The 16,194-nt window shown below is 41.7% G+C and overlaps 1 protein-coding gene across 3 annotated transcripts in view; it reads left to right on the forward strand.

Annotated features, from left to right (window-relative positions):
* The first annotated feature begins 1,009 nt into the window (after nucleotides 1–1,009).
* CC2D1B (coiled-coil and C2 domain containing 1B) overlaps nucleotides 1,010–16,194 on the forward strand; it is a 35,023-nt gene continuing 19,838 nt past the window's right edge. The window contains exons 1-11 of one of the 3 annotated variants that reach the window (XM_065071046.1): nucleotides 1,010–1,089; nucleotides 1,746–1,835; nucleotides 4,850–4,991; nucleotides 9,384–9,499; nucleotides 10,247–10,366; nucleotides 11,449–11,586; nucleotides 13,447–13,720; nucleotides 14,042–14,166; nucleotides 14,312–14,387; nucleotides 15,505–15,615; nucleotides 15,948–16,078. In XM_065071046.1, the coding sequence (XP_064927118.1) occupies nucleotides 1,770–1,835; nucleotides 4,850–4,991; nucleotides 9,384–9,499; nucleotides 10,247–10,366; nucleotides 11,449–11,586; nucleotides 13,447–13,720; nucleotides 14,042–14,166; nucleotides 14,312–14,387; nucleotides 15,505–15,615; nucleotides 15,948–16,078 (1,299 nt within the window). In that variant the 5' untranslated portion in view covers nucleotides 1,010–1,089; nucleotides 1,746–1,769. Of the gene's footprint in view, nucleotides 1,311–1,745; nucleotides 1,836–4,849; nucleotides 4,992–9,383; nucleotides 9,500–10,246; nucleotides 10,367–11,448; nucleotides 11,587–13,446; nucleotides 13,721–14,041; nucleotides 14,167–14,311; nucleotides 14,388–15,504; nucleotides 15,616–15,947; nucleotides 16,079–16,194 lie in introns of all 3 variants that reach the window. The other 2 variants (XM_065071048.1, XM_065071045.1) reach the window with 2 other exon arrangements.

The following is a 16,194-nucleotide window of genomic DNA, read 5'->3' on the forward strand; positions in this document are numbered from 1 at the left end:
ACTAAGGCTAAGAAGATTATAGGTTTTTTATGACTTGCAGCGTCTGTGGCATTGCAGTTCATGTAGCTTTTCTTTGTTGAGTATAAAAGACATAATTAAAATGTGCTTTAACTTATATAACTGATATAATGAAAAGGAACTTTCAGTTTGAAATCAAGGCTGAATGTTTGAATTGAGGAGTGTGTTTGCTACTAGGAAAGTAAAAATACCAGAAAAAAATCTGTCACTCAAGTGACCAACTTTTGTGTTGATTGATGGATTGATACCAAGGATTGCTCCAAAGGAATTGTCTCGGCTGCTGCAGATCTCTTGAAATCTGCTTTTGTAATGGAACTGTTTACCAAAATGTATTAGTCATTTGGAGGTGGAGAGTTTGAAAACACTTTTAAAAATTATGTTGGTGTGGAGCAGGCTCTGAAAATTGTTGTTGTTGAGTGATATTAGTAAATAAAAAATGGAAGTGACCTCAACTGCGGGTACTAGAACAGCGACTTCTCAGAGCTCATTTCTGTCAGATTGTAATATTAGACAATGAATTAGCAGATGCCCTCTGAAATTGAATGTGGTACTTGTAACAGCTACAGTTTGTATAGCAGGCTTATAGCTTCGTAGCAGCTTCAGATAACTAAAAAAATGGATGTTAAATAGACTGGTTAGTGAGAAAACTTTATGTCAGTGAAATTGTTTTTGTGTATTATATTTTCTAAATCCTATAACTTATTATTAATAAATGTATTAACACAGACCAGTAGAACAGGTAAATTGGAATTTCAGGTTTTTAGTTTCAGAATACATAAATGAGAAGTCGGCGGGGTGTGTAACTATCGCCTGCAAGGCAGCGTTGGAGTCCGAGGGGCCAGGGCCGGTTTTTACTGTTACCGCTGCCTCACCGTGACCGAGCTGTGTTTTCGGAGGCTCACCTGTCCCGGGCCGGGGACCGGACCTGACCGGGCCGGAGCTGTCCCCGTTCCCCGCCCTCCGGGCGCTCCCGCCCCGCCCCGCGCAGGCGCGCTGCTGCCGGGAGCCGCGCTGGGGCCTCCCGCACCGGGCGGGCGCTGCTGCACCGGCGGCTTTGCGCGGGAGGCCTAGGTGAGCCTGGCCCGGCTGCGGCGGTGCGGCTGGCGGCCCGTCGGCGGCGGGTGTTTACACGGCGCTCAGCCTATCGCCTCGGCCGGCTCCTCCCTGCGCCGGGGCGGGGGCTCCGCGGGGTACCCGCCCTCGGGTCCGGCGGAGCGGGGGTCCCGGCGGCCTGCCCGCCAGTGCAGCGGCCCTGCCCGCCAGCCCGCTGTGGGGGCGAGGGAGCGCTGCGGGTGAGTGGTCTCGGGCGGAGGGAGGGAAGCGGCTGGGCCGGGCTCCCGGCGGTGGGGAGGGCGGCACTGGCGGGTCTGGGCCCTGGGAGCGTGTTACACGGCGTGTGCCCTCTTCCGTCACGGCGTGTCCCCCCTTCCCCTCACGGCGTGTGCCCTCTTCCGTCACGGCGTGTCCCCCCTTCCCCTCACTGTGTGTGCCCTCTTCCCTCACGGTGTGTCCCCCCTTCCCCTCACTGCGTGTGCCCTCTTCCCTCACGGTGTGTCCGCCCTTCCCCTCACGGCGTGTCCCCCCTTCCCCTCACTGCGGTTTGCAGTGCCGGTGGGAGCTGCGGGTCTGTGCACAGCCTGCCGTGTGCTGCCTTCGTCCTGTTTGCGGTGGGTTGGGATGGGCGAGGATCTCGATGCTCCATTTCGTGTGTTCTCGGCCCTTTACAGACGCTCTGAAATTCATGAACCAGCATGCTTGGCAGGAGACCTAAAAAAAGCCCTCAGGCCAAGGGCCAGGGAGCTGCAGTTGCAAAGCAGGTAAGGAAGGCGAAGAGCCAGGGAGATGTGGTTGCAAAACAGGTAGGGAAACCTCCTGCTGTTCCTCACGATAGTCTTGGTCAGACCTCTTGCTGCTGTTTTCATGCTAGGATTGCCCACGTGTTCGTAAGACATTGCAGGACCATGAAAAAATTAAAACCGTGTGGTGCCTGTTTTCCTCCTTTCTCCTTTAGCACATTCTTCTTAAAGTAAATATGTGATACATAGCAGTGAAGGTCTTGCAGGGAAGCCACAGTGTCGTAATACTGTAATCTTTGCAAGAGACCTCATGACTCACGCTTATAGTAGTTCCCTACCCCAGCTATATTGAAGTTTAATAATAACATCAATAACTATATGAAGGTTTTTCTTAAACCCCTAAGAAACCAGAAATAAGAAGATGAGAATATCAAATAACAAATTCCGGGGCACATATGGGAGAAAGTTAGGGTGCTATACCAGAGACAGTTAATTGTAATTTCCCTGTGTATAGTTGTTTTTTTACTGCAACAGATAGACTGGTAAGCTTATGTCCCTTTCTTGTAGCTAAAAGTGAGCTTACATGTCCCCATGTGTTAGTTTGTTGCGTGGGGTTGTTTGATTGTTTTTTCGTATTCTTTACGTTTGGATGTAGTTTCAAAAGGCTCAAGGAGAGGAACGTGATTTAGTCATGGTTGGCAGGTGTAGGAAGTCAGGCAACAGTGTCAAAATTAGAATTACAGCCAAGGCAAAGTTCTGGGTAGAAAAGCGGAAGAAAAATAATGCGGTTAGATGTAAAGAATATGTTAGAACCAGAATGGGACTTTAGAAACCTTTCAAGGTAGAGGCAAGTAACATATAGAAGAGGAATAAGTGATAAGAATATATGGAAATATGAGAATAGATTGGAATAGGATATTAGAATAGGGAAAACACCTAAGATATTTTCTTTAGGTGATTTCTTAGGAACCAGTATTCTCATCCTGGAGGCACAGTAGTTTAGCTGGAGATGTGTGGTGTCACCATTGCTCTAGTATGAAAGTTTGCATTTTTCAGTTGGAGAAGCAGTATATAATTTACTTAATTTTAGTAAGGGAGAAGATAAAAGGTGAAAATATTGTTCCCCCTTCCAAAAAAAGAAACCACGCACTGAAAAGACAGAGTAAATAAAAGGATCTGGTTAATGTATTTTTTTCTAATTTTTAATTCAATACAGTTAGTTATTCATCCTGTCTTACTGTATGGAGAATTGTTTCTTGAAACAAGTACAATAATGGCTTGTTCACTTGCAAATTAACTCAGTCGAAACTGTGTTTTTGCTATGTAGTGTATCAGCTGTAAGCTTTCTGTAATATTTTTTCTTGTTTTATTAGATGTTTCCTTAACAGTATTAATTTCGTTGGAAATGTGCCTTATGGAGCAGATTGAGAGACTCAGAGCTAAACCTGATGGATTCTGTTCTTGATTTCATTCATTACTACACTTGCTGCACTTGCTGTGCTTGTAGCTTGATAAGTGAACAGGTCACAAGTGCTCCTGATCTATTTTGCATATTCATAAAAGGTGTATGTACATTCCGTAGAACTGGAATCTTTAGATGACCATTATAAATATTTCCTAATTAATTTCAGTCTTGTCCTGATCTTCTTTCCACTCTGTCTAGGGCTGCAAATATATCAGTTTTGTTTTACAGAGGGAGATGGGTAAGGCAGAGCGTGGCAAACTGGTGTGCCCAGTGCCTTACAGAGTGTCAGTGGCAGGATCAGGGCTGGCAAACAAATAGCTGCTGATTTTGAACGCTGTTCCCAGTCCTTCTAATTGGTGTTTTTCAGCTGTGTCTTGTATTCTCCTTCTGGATTGTGAAGGGGTTCAAAGAGGGATACAAAATATTTCGAGGCAGTAGCCATCAATTCCTACAGGGTTAAGAAAAATATCGTTACTGATTCACACAAGTTCATAAACTGACAGGCAGCCTTCAGCTTCTGGCAGCACTTCAGATCCTTGGAGGCAGCAGGACATTGTTAACCCTGGTAATAACGACAACTGGGTTTTGTTCCTTTGCTTGAGAGAAGCTGAACTGCAGCCTGCTTGGCCATGTGAACACCAATAAGCCAAGAGGGGCTCATGTGAAAAAGTCTGAGGAAAGCTGCTCCACCTTCCTCACAGGATGGATCTGCTTCAGTTAATTCATGTTAATAAAAAGCTCGGCATACTTTGAATAAAAATGTTGTTACTTCTAGGGCAGTTAGTGTCTTAACCAGCAATACAAAAATTGTGATAAAATGACATCTTAGAAGAATACCCTTAAGACTAAGTCCTCAGAGATTTATGTGTTACTTATGTCATTTGGTGTGTTTTACAACAACTGATAACCCCTACTACTTTGTAAAATTCTGATTACCACTATTAATAATATTGCCTGAGATGCTGTCACTTGGCTGATGATCTGTTCCAGACAGTTGTTTGTTTTCTCCGGTGTAGCACAGACATTTCTGGGTTTGTACTGGCTGTGTCTTTGTATGTGTGTTTGTTTTCCCTGTGTTTATGATTTACAAACTGAGATAATGAGAAGTACAGAATGGTTCTGTACATGTAAATATAGCTTATTCTGAAAGGTAAGGGTGAAATCTCAGCAGTGTACGCATGTGTGAATGCTGATTAAATATTTTGTAGCTTAGCTGTTACAGGAACTGCCCTCAACTTCCTTGATGGTGTCTGCTTCATGAGGCTGAGTATAGCAGACATCATTTTATTTTACCTTGTTATGTCAGATAGTCTTGATTCTAAGAAGTAGTTGTGTAGAGTTTTAGAGGATGCCTTTGTGACTTATTAAGACTTACTTACCTTAGAGTTACAGGTGCCTTGTATGCATTGTTTGGTAATAGAAGTGATATGATAGCGAGCTTTAAAAAAATCAACAGAATCCAGAACGCATGGAAATGTTTAAATGATTCATGCAGTGTGCTGTTTTTGAGTACCATGTCTATTCTCACTGCAGTATTTTGTTTTAATGTTTTATTTTCCCTTGGCTGCAGCTGGGGCTGTTCACGGATTTCAACCCTGAAGAGATGCTGCTGGGTGCGGAGGAAGGCGGGGATGACGGGGACCTGGAAGCAGAGCTTGCTGCTATCACAGGAGCAAAAGTGAAAGAAGGGAAATCAAAACCAAAAGGGAAAAGTAAGTTGAAGTATCTGGATTTTATTTATTGACAATCTGAATAATTTATTAAAAACACCTATTTACAAATCACTGGTTTACATAAAAATATTTTTTCATCACTGATAGAAGCTGAAATTGCAACTACTTTTTCCTTTACTTTGAAAGGTTTAATTGTTGCACCACAAAAAGGGTAAGAGGTTTTTTGCATGTGCTCTTGTAGACATAGGAAAAATGGTATATGATGGCTAGCCAGTTTAATGACTCAATTAAGACATGTTTGTTTACTGTATGAAGTCATTAAAAGGTGTAGTAGGTGCAAGATTAACTCAAAATGGAAATTGTCTTTCTTGTGGACGGCTGTTTTTTTGTTCTTCTGTCTTTTTTTTTTTTTTGTTTGAAGACTGGATTTACTGAATAAGCATTACATTTGTAGTTACTTGGAGTTTGTAATCAAAATTGAATACCCTTTGAAGAGGGAAATCCTGCAACTGATGAAATTACTGGGAGAACCCTGTAGCCTAATATTTTAAGCATCTGTTCATTTTGTCTGCTAGTGTTTGCATGTCGCTATACAATGTCTTACAGGATTGCTGTAATCTACCAGAAATCCAGGCTGCTGGTGAGAGGAGCAGCCTCTAGCAAGCACGCTCTGCCTCCAAGCTGCTATACATATTTATGGAGCTGCAGGGGGAGCCTGTTCAGGAAACTGATCTATAAAAATAAACTTCTGTCCTTGTGCTCAGTTTCAGCTGAATCAGTTCCTTGCTCTGGTTTGCTACCTGCCAGTTTAAACACGGCTGTGGCTGCAAGGGAGGGGTGGCAGCGAGTGGTTGGGATGGGACCAGGTGAAAGGAGCTGCCCTTGCTACAGGGGTGTGAGCAAATGCTGGAAATAAGAATTGGTGCAAGTACAGACTTCTTTGCAGGTCTGCAGTGATTTGCCTGTAGGCTTTGAAAGGACTTCAGGCAGAACTGCAGGGAAATTAAGAATTTTAAAATATTTTGAAAAGGTGACTGTCTAAACACAGTAATTGCTGAGAGATGGAGAGGCGTTTGTATCTAAAACTAAATTCTAAATATTTTCCTCTCTCCAGATTTCAAGATTGTAGTAAAGCCTTAAAGCTAATACACATAATTGTGCTAGTAAGCACGGCAGCAGAACTACTGCCATTGGACATAGGTTTATCATGGTTAAATTATGCAGGATGGTGTTTTGTGGATGAATTTGAGTGTCAGGAGCTCTTAAAATGTTGTCAGCAACTTTTCAAGTGGTGAATTCCTTCTAGCCCTGTTCATGTCACTTACTGTATTTTTTGAATCTCTTTATTCATGAGCAATAAATGAAACTTCAGAAGGTGCAAAATTAACACTTACTATGCCTTCTGAAGATATGTGTTATGGCTCGTAAAATTTTTCCTAAATCATTTACACCTATTCTGTTTTCCTGGTAGAATTGGGAGTATATGTAGAGAGTCAAAAAGATGAACCCAATTCAGAGGCTTTTGGGATGAGTTCAACTATCGTCTCAGTGTTGTCTGTACAGCAGGTGGAGGGAACATAGGGCATTTATAAAAAGGTTACAAAGCCTTGATAACTCATTAAACCATCTGTACGTTTTTGTGTTATTGTGAAATATACTGCTTTGAGATTGGGTCCATCTTTTTGAAATGTCCTGTAGATTAGAAGCTTGTGGCAGGTGTATGGTTGGACAGCTGGGACTTGTGACACTGGCACAGTGTGGTGGTGGGGACAGGATGGTGGCCTGGAAAGGAGGAAGGTACAGCAGGGACAGAGGAGAAACAGACAGAAGAAAGGGACCCAGTACAATACATACCAGTGTTTGGGTCTTGGCTGAGCACAAGGTACGGAAATTCACTCCTGGATTTACATTCTGTAGCTCTGATGGGGGAGAAAAGTGATCTCCTCTTGTAGCTTGAAGGTGTAGGCAGCAAAAGCTGCACTGTTGCAACATCCTAAGCGCAGAGATCTCTTCTGCCTGGGACTGATAAACGCCAGTTGTTCAGCCACTGGAATGTTTGGCTTTGTAGCCTCAACCTGCCATTCCGGATTAGAGCTGAACCACCCCCCTGAGGAGGCTCAGTTGGCTTTTTGTCTCTGGTGGGGCTTCACGTAAGGGACACTCTGGTCCCTAAAGTACAGCCTTTGGGCATGGCCTGCTGTCCTAGCTGAGAGTTTTGCTCAGGGTCAAATATATGAGCAAGATGTTTGATACAGGTACTGAAGCACTAATGCGGTAAATTAGATTTGAACAGAAACAGCTTTGTACCTGGCTTAATTTTCAGCTGATTCAGCGAATGCGGCGGAAGGATGCGATCTGTTTTAGATCCCTTTAAATTGACTGTAAAACTCTATCCTTAAGATCTGTATTTTATTCAGTATTTACTGACAGTACTGAGTCACAGTCACGCGTCTGCATAGGGAAGTATCAGAGGCATTTATGTGGACAGTTGGGATTTGTGTGCAAATAACTTCACCTTTGAGAGTGTGTGAAGGAAGTTGATAGTTAAGGAAGATGTGGGTGGCACAGCAGGAAGTAAAGATGAGAACTCAGAAAGGAGGGATTAAGTAGAGTTTTCAGGCTGAGGACCAGAAGCTTAAAAAGAACTTGCAAGACAATGTATGCAAGAAAGATTTGGAAAAAGGAAAATCACATGGGCGTGGAGGTAGAAAAAACAGCACTTGTTTTGATTTTCTTTGCATTTCTCTGTGCCAGTGATCCGCTGCTGCTCTTGGGCTCAGGACAAGTACGATGCCTTGATTTGGAGCTTTCTATTTTTTTATGCCAAGTGTGACTTTGCAGTACTGTTTGCTGCGTAAGACAAATAGTTTCTCAAGGTAGAAAAATGGTCTTGTCTTCTTTCTTACTGTCTTCAAACATATGGATAGTTTGCTGTGCCTCCTTGCTTGTCACATTAAGAGTCAGTGGTTTGGCTTATGGCTTGTGTTGTTCAGTGTGTCTCTAGAATTGATGTTAATATGCATTATCAGTTTCAAAGGATACATATAAATAACATGAGATAGAGAGACATATTCTTGTGCTTAAGACTGTAGATGGAGAAAATGGATCAGCTGTTGGAGTCTCAAGCGTAATGTAGACTCTATACAAAATTCCAGTGATTTAGTTAGTTGTAATTTGATTGGGAACTCTTGGAGCTCAGCAGTATTTATGGTGAATGCCTTCAACTTTGGTCTGATTTCTGGCTATATGCAATGTTGTAATATACACAACAATGTAGTTTTGGCTTTGAAAGAAAATGCAAATGAAATTTTTACCAGCAGGCATGATGAGAACTTTTAACTCAAATTAGTTCAACATGAGGGAGAGAAGAAAAGGGGTAGAACTAGGAGGCTGGGGATAGAATTTACGTATGGATGGATATGGACCACTTCTGTTCCATATGGGGTCAGAATTTATTCTGTCAGGCAGAATTCACCAGGAGTGAGTTACATTTTGTAAGGGTAGACTGACATGAGGCAAAGGACACGGAACAGAAAGGCCTGACAAAGATGCTGAGTCCAGGCCTTGTTAATATAGACAGTCACATCATAAATACCTTTCATAAATATCTAGCATCAGCTTAAAACTAGTTCGGATGTTTATTCCTACTGGGGACAGAGGCTGTTCCACTAATTCCCTTTCATACATAGAGACTTCTAATCAGATTTATTAATCAACAGTTTATTTCCTCTTGTGCTACCATCGATTTTTATCTTAACTGAGGGATACAGTTTTGATGTAACGTCTGAGAATAGTAGTATTCTCCAGTTTTTCTTTGGCAAATTAAAGTCTGTCAGAATGACAAAGTTTCTGTTACTACGTATTCCTGTGAATAACATTGAGATACTTGACTGTATCTTAAATCAGCATAGGAGCTAGAGGTGACTTCTAGTAATTTTTTCTTGAAGCAGTTGTTTCATCCAGTCCTACTTGTCTTTCTCACTCAGTCTCAATGTCATTACTGTGCAAACCTGCCACTGTATCGTTCTCTTTTGTGCTGTGCTTTCTTTACGGTTGTGTCCCACTGTACCTGCTTGTGTGTCACGGTGCTTATGGTTTTGCTGTTCAGGCTCCTCAAATTAGTAAACAGACATTCTTTCTCCCTGACAACTAATTTCTGAACTAGCTTATTGGATGCAGTCATTTTCCTTGCCTGCCCTAGCTGTCACTCTCAGAAAGACTAGTATTGCTGTTTTCCTGGTGTTATCTTCCCTAGTCTTTGGTCTATATTAGTGAATATACACTCATTTACCTATAAGTGTATCCGATAAAGGGGCAGCAAAAGGGGAAATCACTGCTCTCTTTCAGCTGCTAGCAACTCCTTTAGAATTTATATCCAGTGACTGTAATTGTTACTTAGGGTTTATGGCTCCTTGCGGTATTTTTTTACAGCTCCTCTGCCCATGGATCACATTGAAAAGATGGCTGCAGAGTGCATGAAGGACCTGAATGAAGATGAGGAGGAGGAAGCAGATGATGAAGACTTGGAGAAAGATACAGACTTGTTGGTATGCATAACTTTGTTAGCAAAAAGTTTGGTATGTTTTAGCTTTTTTAAAACCCAAACAACAGCAAAACTGCATGTACCAAAAATGTCTATTAACTTTGTGGTGAGAGGGTAAAATATTGCAAAAGCATTCCATTGGATATAAGGTTTCGTGGGGTCCAACCCCTGCACACCAGGGCAAGAGAGTTTCCTAGCCAACGTGAATATGTGTGACATTTTGCGTCAGCTGATGAAATACAGCCAGGGACATTCCATAAAGTGACATCTGTCACCATTTTGCTGCTGCTCCAAGTGGTGCTTGGCTTGAGAGAATATCACCCAAGAAATTATTTGTCATTTTGATGAGTGATCTGCTTGGCAGGGTTTAAGGAAGGAATGTTTAGCAGTGGTTTTGACTGCTGTTGTTTATAGATTCTTTTTGGAAATTTTAGATTTGGGTTGGAAGGAACTTTGTAAAAGTACCATCTCTGAACTTCTGCAGCTTCAGATCTCTAACCACAAACTTGTGTGGTGATCCTGGAGCTGCAGTGTGGAGTGGTATCTGGCTTCCTATTGTGAATATAGGTGGAACCAGTTTCATTAATTAAAAAAAAAAAAAAAAACAAAAACACCATAATATAAGATTTTTAGAGACTGTTTGGACTCAGGGTCCATCCAAAGGTTTTGGAACTTGAGACTTGATTTTGTCTTTTGAGAAAATATAGAATTTTGAGGAAAAGCCTTTTGTTGGCTGTTACTTTTACTTTAGGCAGAATTGCAAGAAGTTCTGGGAGTGGAAGGTGAGACAGAAAGCTGTGAGGATGAAATCATAGCAATGGAGCCATCTTCAGCTGAACCAGAAAATGAGCAACCTGAACTGCAACCACAGGTAGGAAAGAGCTGCATGTTCCTGACAGTGTTGCCGAATCACTGTTTTCATATACGAGGGTCACAAACAAGGATCCATAGGGGTTATCTTGTCCTCCAAGGAAGGAAGAAGTACACTCTAGCTGGATTCTGTGTGGAAACCAATGTTGTATTGGCACAGGTGAATTTTTGCTTTGTTCAGAGGGTGATTTTTAACATTAGCATAGAATTGAGAAGATAAACAGTTGGAATCAATCTTACCTTGTCCCTCATCATACATGTGAGCATGCAGACTGCAGTTCAGGCTTCCCAAGTTTGTCTTCCCCCTGGAGTATTGAGCAGTGTGCTGAAATCATGAAACTTTTTATAACTCAGTATCTTTGACATCTTTGTGGAATTTTCCTCCATGGTGTTAGCTTTCTCAGCTTAATTTGTCAATCCTCATGCAGTCAAATCCTTTATTCAGTCACTGTCATAGTTCTGTTGGTGCTACAGATTCCAGTGCCCCTGTGCATTTGGCCCGTTAATAAATGGGTCTGAGAGCGTTTCTATAGACATAATGGCAATAACTGTATCAGTAGCCATCTAAAAGGTCTCTCTAGCTGTGGAGGTTTTGTAATTAACTACTTGTAACTTTGCTTAGACTGCTTTTGTCACTGAACTGATTCCAGGCTGAAGGAGGAGGAAAAAGAGCCGTTGTAGTAAAGCCAGCCTGAAGAACCCCAGAAGGGAGTAAACTAGCATATTTTAAAACTAAGAAAAAGTCAAGATTTGTGCCAAAATACTTCTTCACACCCTCTGTTGTTCAGTGTTTGAGAGACTTAACTGTTCTCTTCACCTACTCCCTAACCACATGGCTCCAATTACCTTGTGACTGTGAGTTTTTTAAAAGTCTCCACCCATTCTTCTCTATTGCGCCTTTGAGAGAAAGCCCAGAGGTGGATCCAGGGACCGTTAGCGTAGTACAAGTGCTCCTCTGTTTTAGAGACTCTTTTCGTCCTTAACGGGAGCGTGTGGAGGAGTATTTGTTTTTCAAAGCTGTGGGAAAACTCATATAGTTGGATGAAATAAGTTTTCTTGATTTGTTTTATTATTTTTTCTGAGACCACCTCACTTCCTGCTGTTACCAGTGAGCTGCAACAGACAATAGAGAAGAGAATCGCTAACTATAGGACAGCAATTTCTAATGCAAAGGAGATGGGTGAGAGCGCCAAAATACGCCGATACGAAAGAGGCCTTAAGGTAAGTGGGGTTCCTCGGATATGTGAAAGAGTGGGGGGCGAAGTCCGTTCTCTAAAGTGTAGTTCAGAGTATTTCCAGATGTGTGAATTTGTTGAAAGGGGAGAGAAATTCCAGTGTGCTGCCTTGAGTTACTTTAAAAGCATGTCTTGTTATGTACTGTCAATCTGATGGAGCAAATACACAGAGTAAATGTAACTTCAGATGCCTTTTGTGCATGAGCTTTGTTTCTGCTGAATGTGGCTGGTGGCAGCTGGAGGCTGAGTTTGTGGTAAGTTGTGGTGTTACACTCACCCGTCTAGATCTGAATTTGACTTGTGATGACTGTTCAGTGTTACCTTAAAGCATAGATCAGGAGCTTTTCTAGCACATATACCTTCCAGTTCATCACTGATGCCTTCCGTTAGATCCCAACCTTCCACTCAGTTCTGTGAGAAAAAGGAAGGTGATACCTTTCCCCGAGTGCCTTGGCTGTGCTTGAAAAATGAATAGAACATGTTTTTTTCATTAAGGCAATTAAAAATTGCAGCAAGGAGTGGTTTCTTCAGCTTTGTATGTTCTCAGCCAGATGGCGTGCTTGTAGTTAGTTGTGCAGAGTGCCTTTGTTTCCCCGCCTGTGTTCATCTGGACTCCTGCATCACCTCAGACAGTAGCTGGCTCTGTCTTGTCAAGCAAAGCTTTATAGCTCAGTGCTGTCAAGGAGGGAAGAATGTCAGGTCACACTAGCAACCAGGTGTCTTAGGGCACAAAGGCAACAACTGAGGCCAAACCCAGGGGAGGAAAGGCACAAGGAAGGAGATGTCTCTATGTATCCACTGACTCTGAAAGAAATGTATGTGAAACTACCTCACCTTTCGGAGAACAAGAGGGACAGGCAAACCAGCTTATTTCGTCCTGTAACAAAATTTCTGTGCTGTTTGCCACTGTATTTTTCAAGGTAGGGAGTTTCCTTGTTCCTAAGCAGTGTAGCTGAAGATAACAAATGAGATCTCGTTTCACAGCTCACAGATCCTTAATGAACCAAGTGACAAACCAAGAAACTGTGTATAGTAATCTCTGTACGTAGTTCTTAGAACTGCAAACTTTAATCTCGGTGTTTAATTCCATTTCCAGTCAGTCTGTCATCCCACACGTGGAGAAGAGAGAGCTGTGTGTGGGTTGCTGTACTGGTCTGAACCCCGATCTTGCATACAGTCAGACCAAAGTATCTCTGTCACTGTTGCTTAATAGGTCAGATAATGTCATGGCTAACCAAAAATAGCAGTGATTCTGGCACTGATAAGATTTTGTTGTTGTCTTTCTGTGCTTCCGTTTCAGTTTCTGTGGAAGATGAAAGAAGTAAAACTTTTGTTTTGGCTTAAAGTGCATCATGGTCTTTTGTCCAAACCTTAAATTAAAAAAACACTGAGGGAGTTAATATTTCTGGTGTAGGAAGGGTTTTTAAAAAAATGAGCAGCAGTTAACCTATGTTATGGGTGATGAGAGCTTCTTGCCATAGGTCACCAGCTGAAGCTCCATTTCCTTTTTTAGTATTTAATGGCTTTTCTCAATGCATTAAATAGGTTTGCAGACTCCTTCCTTCCCTGAATCCACACATTTCAGAGTAGTTTACTTTGTTTTAAATACATAAAATGCATCTACAGGTGGTATAAATGGCTTCCTCCGTGACTTTCTGTGACAAAGCTGAGTGGACCACATCAGCTGTCCTATAATTCTAGGTGTTGACGTACTTGCAGTTATGTAGTGGGATGTGCATAATACATCCCATCACGAATAAGGGAATGGATTTGTAGTTTAATGATTTTATGCTAGTAATACGTTTGATGAAAATACCTGTTGATTTTGCTGTTCCATCTCTGCCAGACACTGGAAACCATGCTGGCTGCAGTGAAGAAAGGCAGAAAAATCAACGAGGACGAAATGCCACCTCCTGTTGCCACAGGAAAGAGTTCTTCTCACTTACCTGGGGCCACTGGAGTGGAGCTGGAGAATTCTGGAGATAGAGTCAGCGTCCTACCAGAGAATAAAGCTGAGTCTGCTGCAGATGATGAGCAGAAGACCTCTCATGAGGCAGTGCAGCATCTGGAATCGGAATCTCTACAGGGTCATGCTGCTTCTAGTCCTACCATGGAAACAGGTACCATGATCTGAGAGGATAAGCAGTCGCAACACTATCTTAATGCTACATCTTTCTTGATCCTTGTATTGTGTAGAAAAGCACTGCTTATTCAGGAACTTCCCTGCTGAATGTTTCAGATAGAATTGTCAGTGTGCTGCTGAATTTCTGGCAGTGGAATCAGTTATTGTTATAGAGCCTTTATATGCGCTGTATCAATATATTTCACTTACCTTTTCCCATGCCTTAGTTTCTCCTTCAATATTGTGACATGCGGAATTCCAAGCTTCAAAGCGTTTTAAGATCCTGACCAAAAGACTCAGCATTGTTTCATTCTCACAGATCTCCAGAAGAGCAGCACACGAGCAATACTTCTCATGAGGCAGAAGGAGTATAAATTAGCAGCTCTAAAAGCCAAGCAGCAAGGGGACCTGGAGAAAGCAAAAGAATACATGCGGGCAGGCAAGGTAGGCACACAAGAAATCCTGAATGCTAAACATATCCTGTGCTGTACCCACATGCACTGCTTGTCAAATATTCATTGTGGCAGCCAGCAAGTCTTGGACATACTAAAATAAGTCTCTGTTTTGGTTTGGTTTTTTTCTGTATTAGAAATTTAATGTGGTCTTGGAAGCTTTGGATAGTGGGCAGCTGATAGACCTCCAGAATCTGCCTCCATCTCCTCAGGGTAAGGCTTATCTTAGAAAAACCCTTTTAAGATACCGCGCTATGATGTAACAGAATGATTCTGAATTTGATTGCAAAACTGTAAGAATTGAAGGTCACTTAGTCTGAGGCTTACTGCATATTCAAATTCTAATCAAAACCAACAAAATAAAATGAGGTATCATTATTTATATTGAAGTTACTCCCTGTGAATTACAAGTTCAAGTAGGTATTGATGTCTAATATTCCTGTTCTTATAACTTTAGATAATAGCAACCAGTATATGAAGTGGTAGGGAAAGAAGTCGTGGCACATTCTAAAGTTTACTGTAATATTTGATGGCGTTATGGGTTTCAACTGAAGTTGATAACGTTCAGATTAAAAGGTTAACAAACAGACTGCAGTGAAGTCTAAATCTTAAAGCAAGTTAGCAATATTAAAGATACTTCAATCCTTTTAAGGGGGTGGTTTTTCAAGTAGATCTTGTATCACCACAAACAATATTTGGTCCATGCAACTTAGTGTTTTAAACAATTTACTTAAGCAGACTATTTTCTTCAAAGAAACTACTTGACAGATTATTTTAATAAACCATGAGATTTATGATTCCTTAAATTGTAAACCGATCCCCAAATGGCATTGGAAAGAAACTTCAACTGTGATACAATCTTGCCTTATAAAGTGAATATTTTTGCTGTTTTCTGGAATAACCACTGTTATACAATGCCAGAAACCCAAGTGTCTGAATAGGTGGTATCCCTTGCTTCCCTTTTTCAGCACATCTTTCGTTACTAGGATATTTTAGTCAATTAGCAATCTTGTTTACTCTTTTCATCTGCCAAGAGACCAAATTATATTTTGGGGAGAAAATGCTTAGAATACTTGAACTGATTTTACTTTTCTTTCCCCCCCTCAAGCAGCGCTGAACTAAATTAAATCAGCATTTGTGATTTTCTGTTATAAAGCATTTTCTTTGAATAATGGGAACCTTAAACTTATCCAGCCATGCTGATATCGTTTGGAAGTCAAAAAGCTTTCAGGAAGATGATGTGATCAAATTGATGGTTTTCTGAGTAACGTGGGTTGACTTGTGGTTCATGGAATACGTTGTGAAGCTTCCTGCTTTCCTCACTTTGCAGACCTTGAAAGCCAAGGAAACCTGCGAGATGCGTCCCAGCAAAAGGTACAAGCTCCATCAGGAAGTTCCCAGGATCATACCACACCTGAACCTCAGACCCAAGAAGCTTCAGGTAGGACTTTTGGATTTGTGTAGTAAAACATTAAAATAGCAAGGCTGGAGGGCACTTGAAGGTCTGCCCTGACCCATTGAACTGCAGCATGATTGAGTATAACCTGCTGATGTTCCTGAATATTGTTTGCTGCAGATCCCATGTGTGCTTTTGTTTTGGATCAGTAATGGAAGGTAGAAGTTAATAAACTTTCTTTAGAAGAATTTTATTCATTATATAACTTTGCAATGATGTTTTTGTCTCTGAAGAAGGTAAGGAAGGGGAGGAAAAAGGCAGCTCATACATTTTGAAATGTGAATCATGTGGTATTTCATTGTCTGTCTTATTTCAAGCTTCCCCGCAGCAGCCAAAAACAGTGCTGGAAGCGTTGCAGCAGAGGCTTGAGAAGTACAAGTCGGCAGCAGCACAGGCTAAAGCGAGTGGGGATGATCGGAAAGGCAGGATGCACGAGAGGATAGCCAAGGTAAAATGAAAGTGTAGCAAGCTGGTCGCATCCAGCAAAGCCATTTGAACTAGTTCTCTTGCTGAAGACTTTTTCAAGGCTGAAATAATTTATATATTGTCCTTCTATTTGGAAAG

This window comes from Columba livia, chromosome 8 (assembly GCF_036013475.1).
Source record: "Columba livia isolate bColLiv1 breed racing homer chromosome 8, bColLiv1.pat.W.v2, whole genome shotgun sequence".
In the NCBI taxonomy this organism is placed as follows: Eukaryota; Metazoa; Chordata; class Aves; order Columbiformes; family Columbidae; genus Columba; species Columba livia.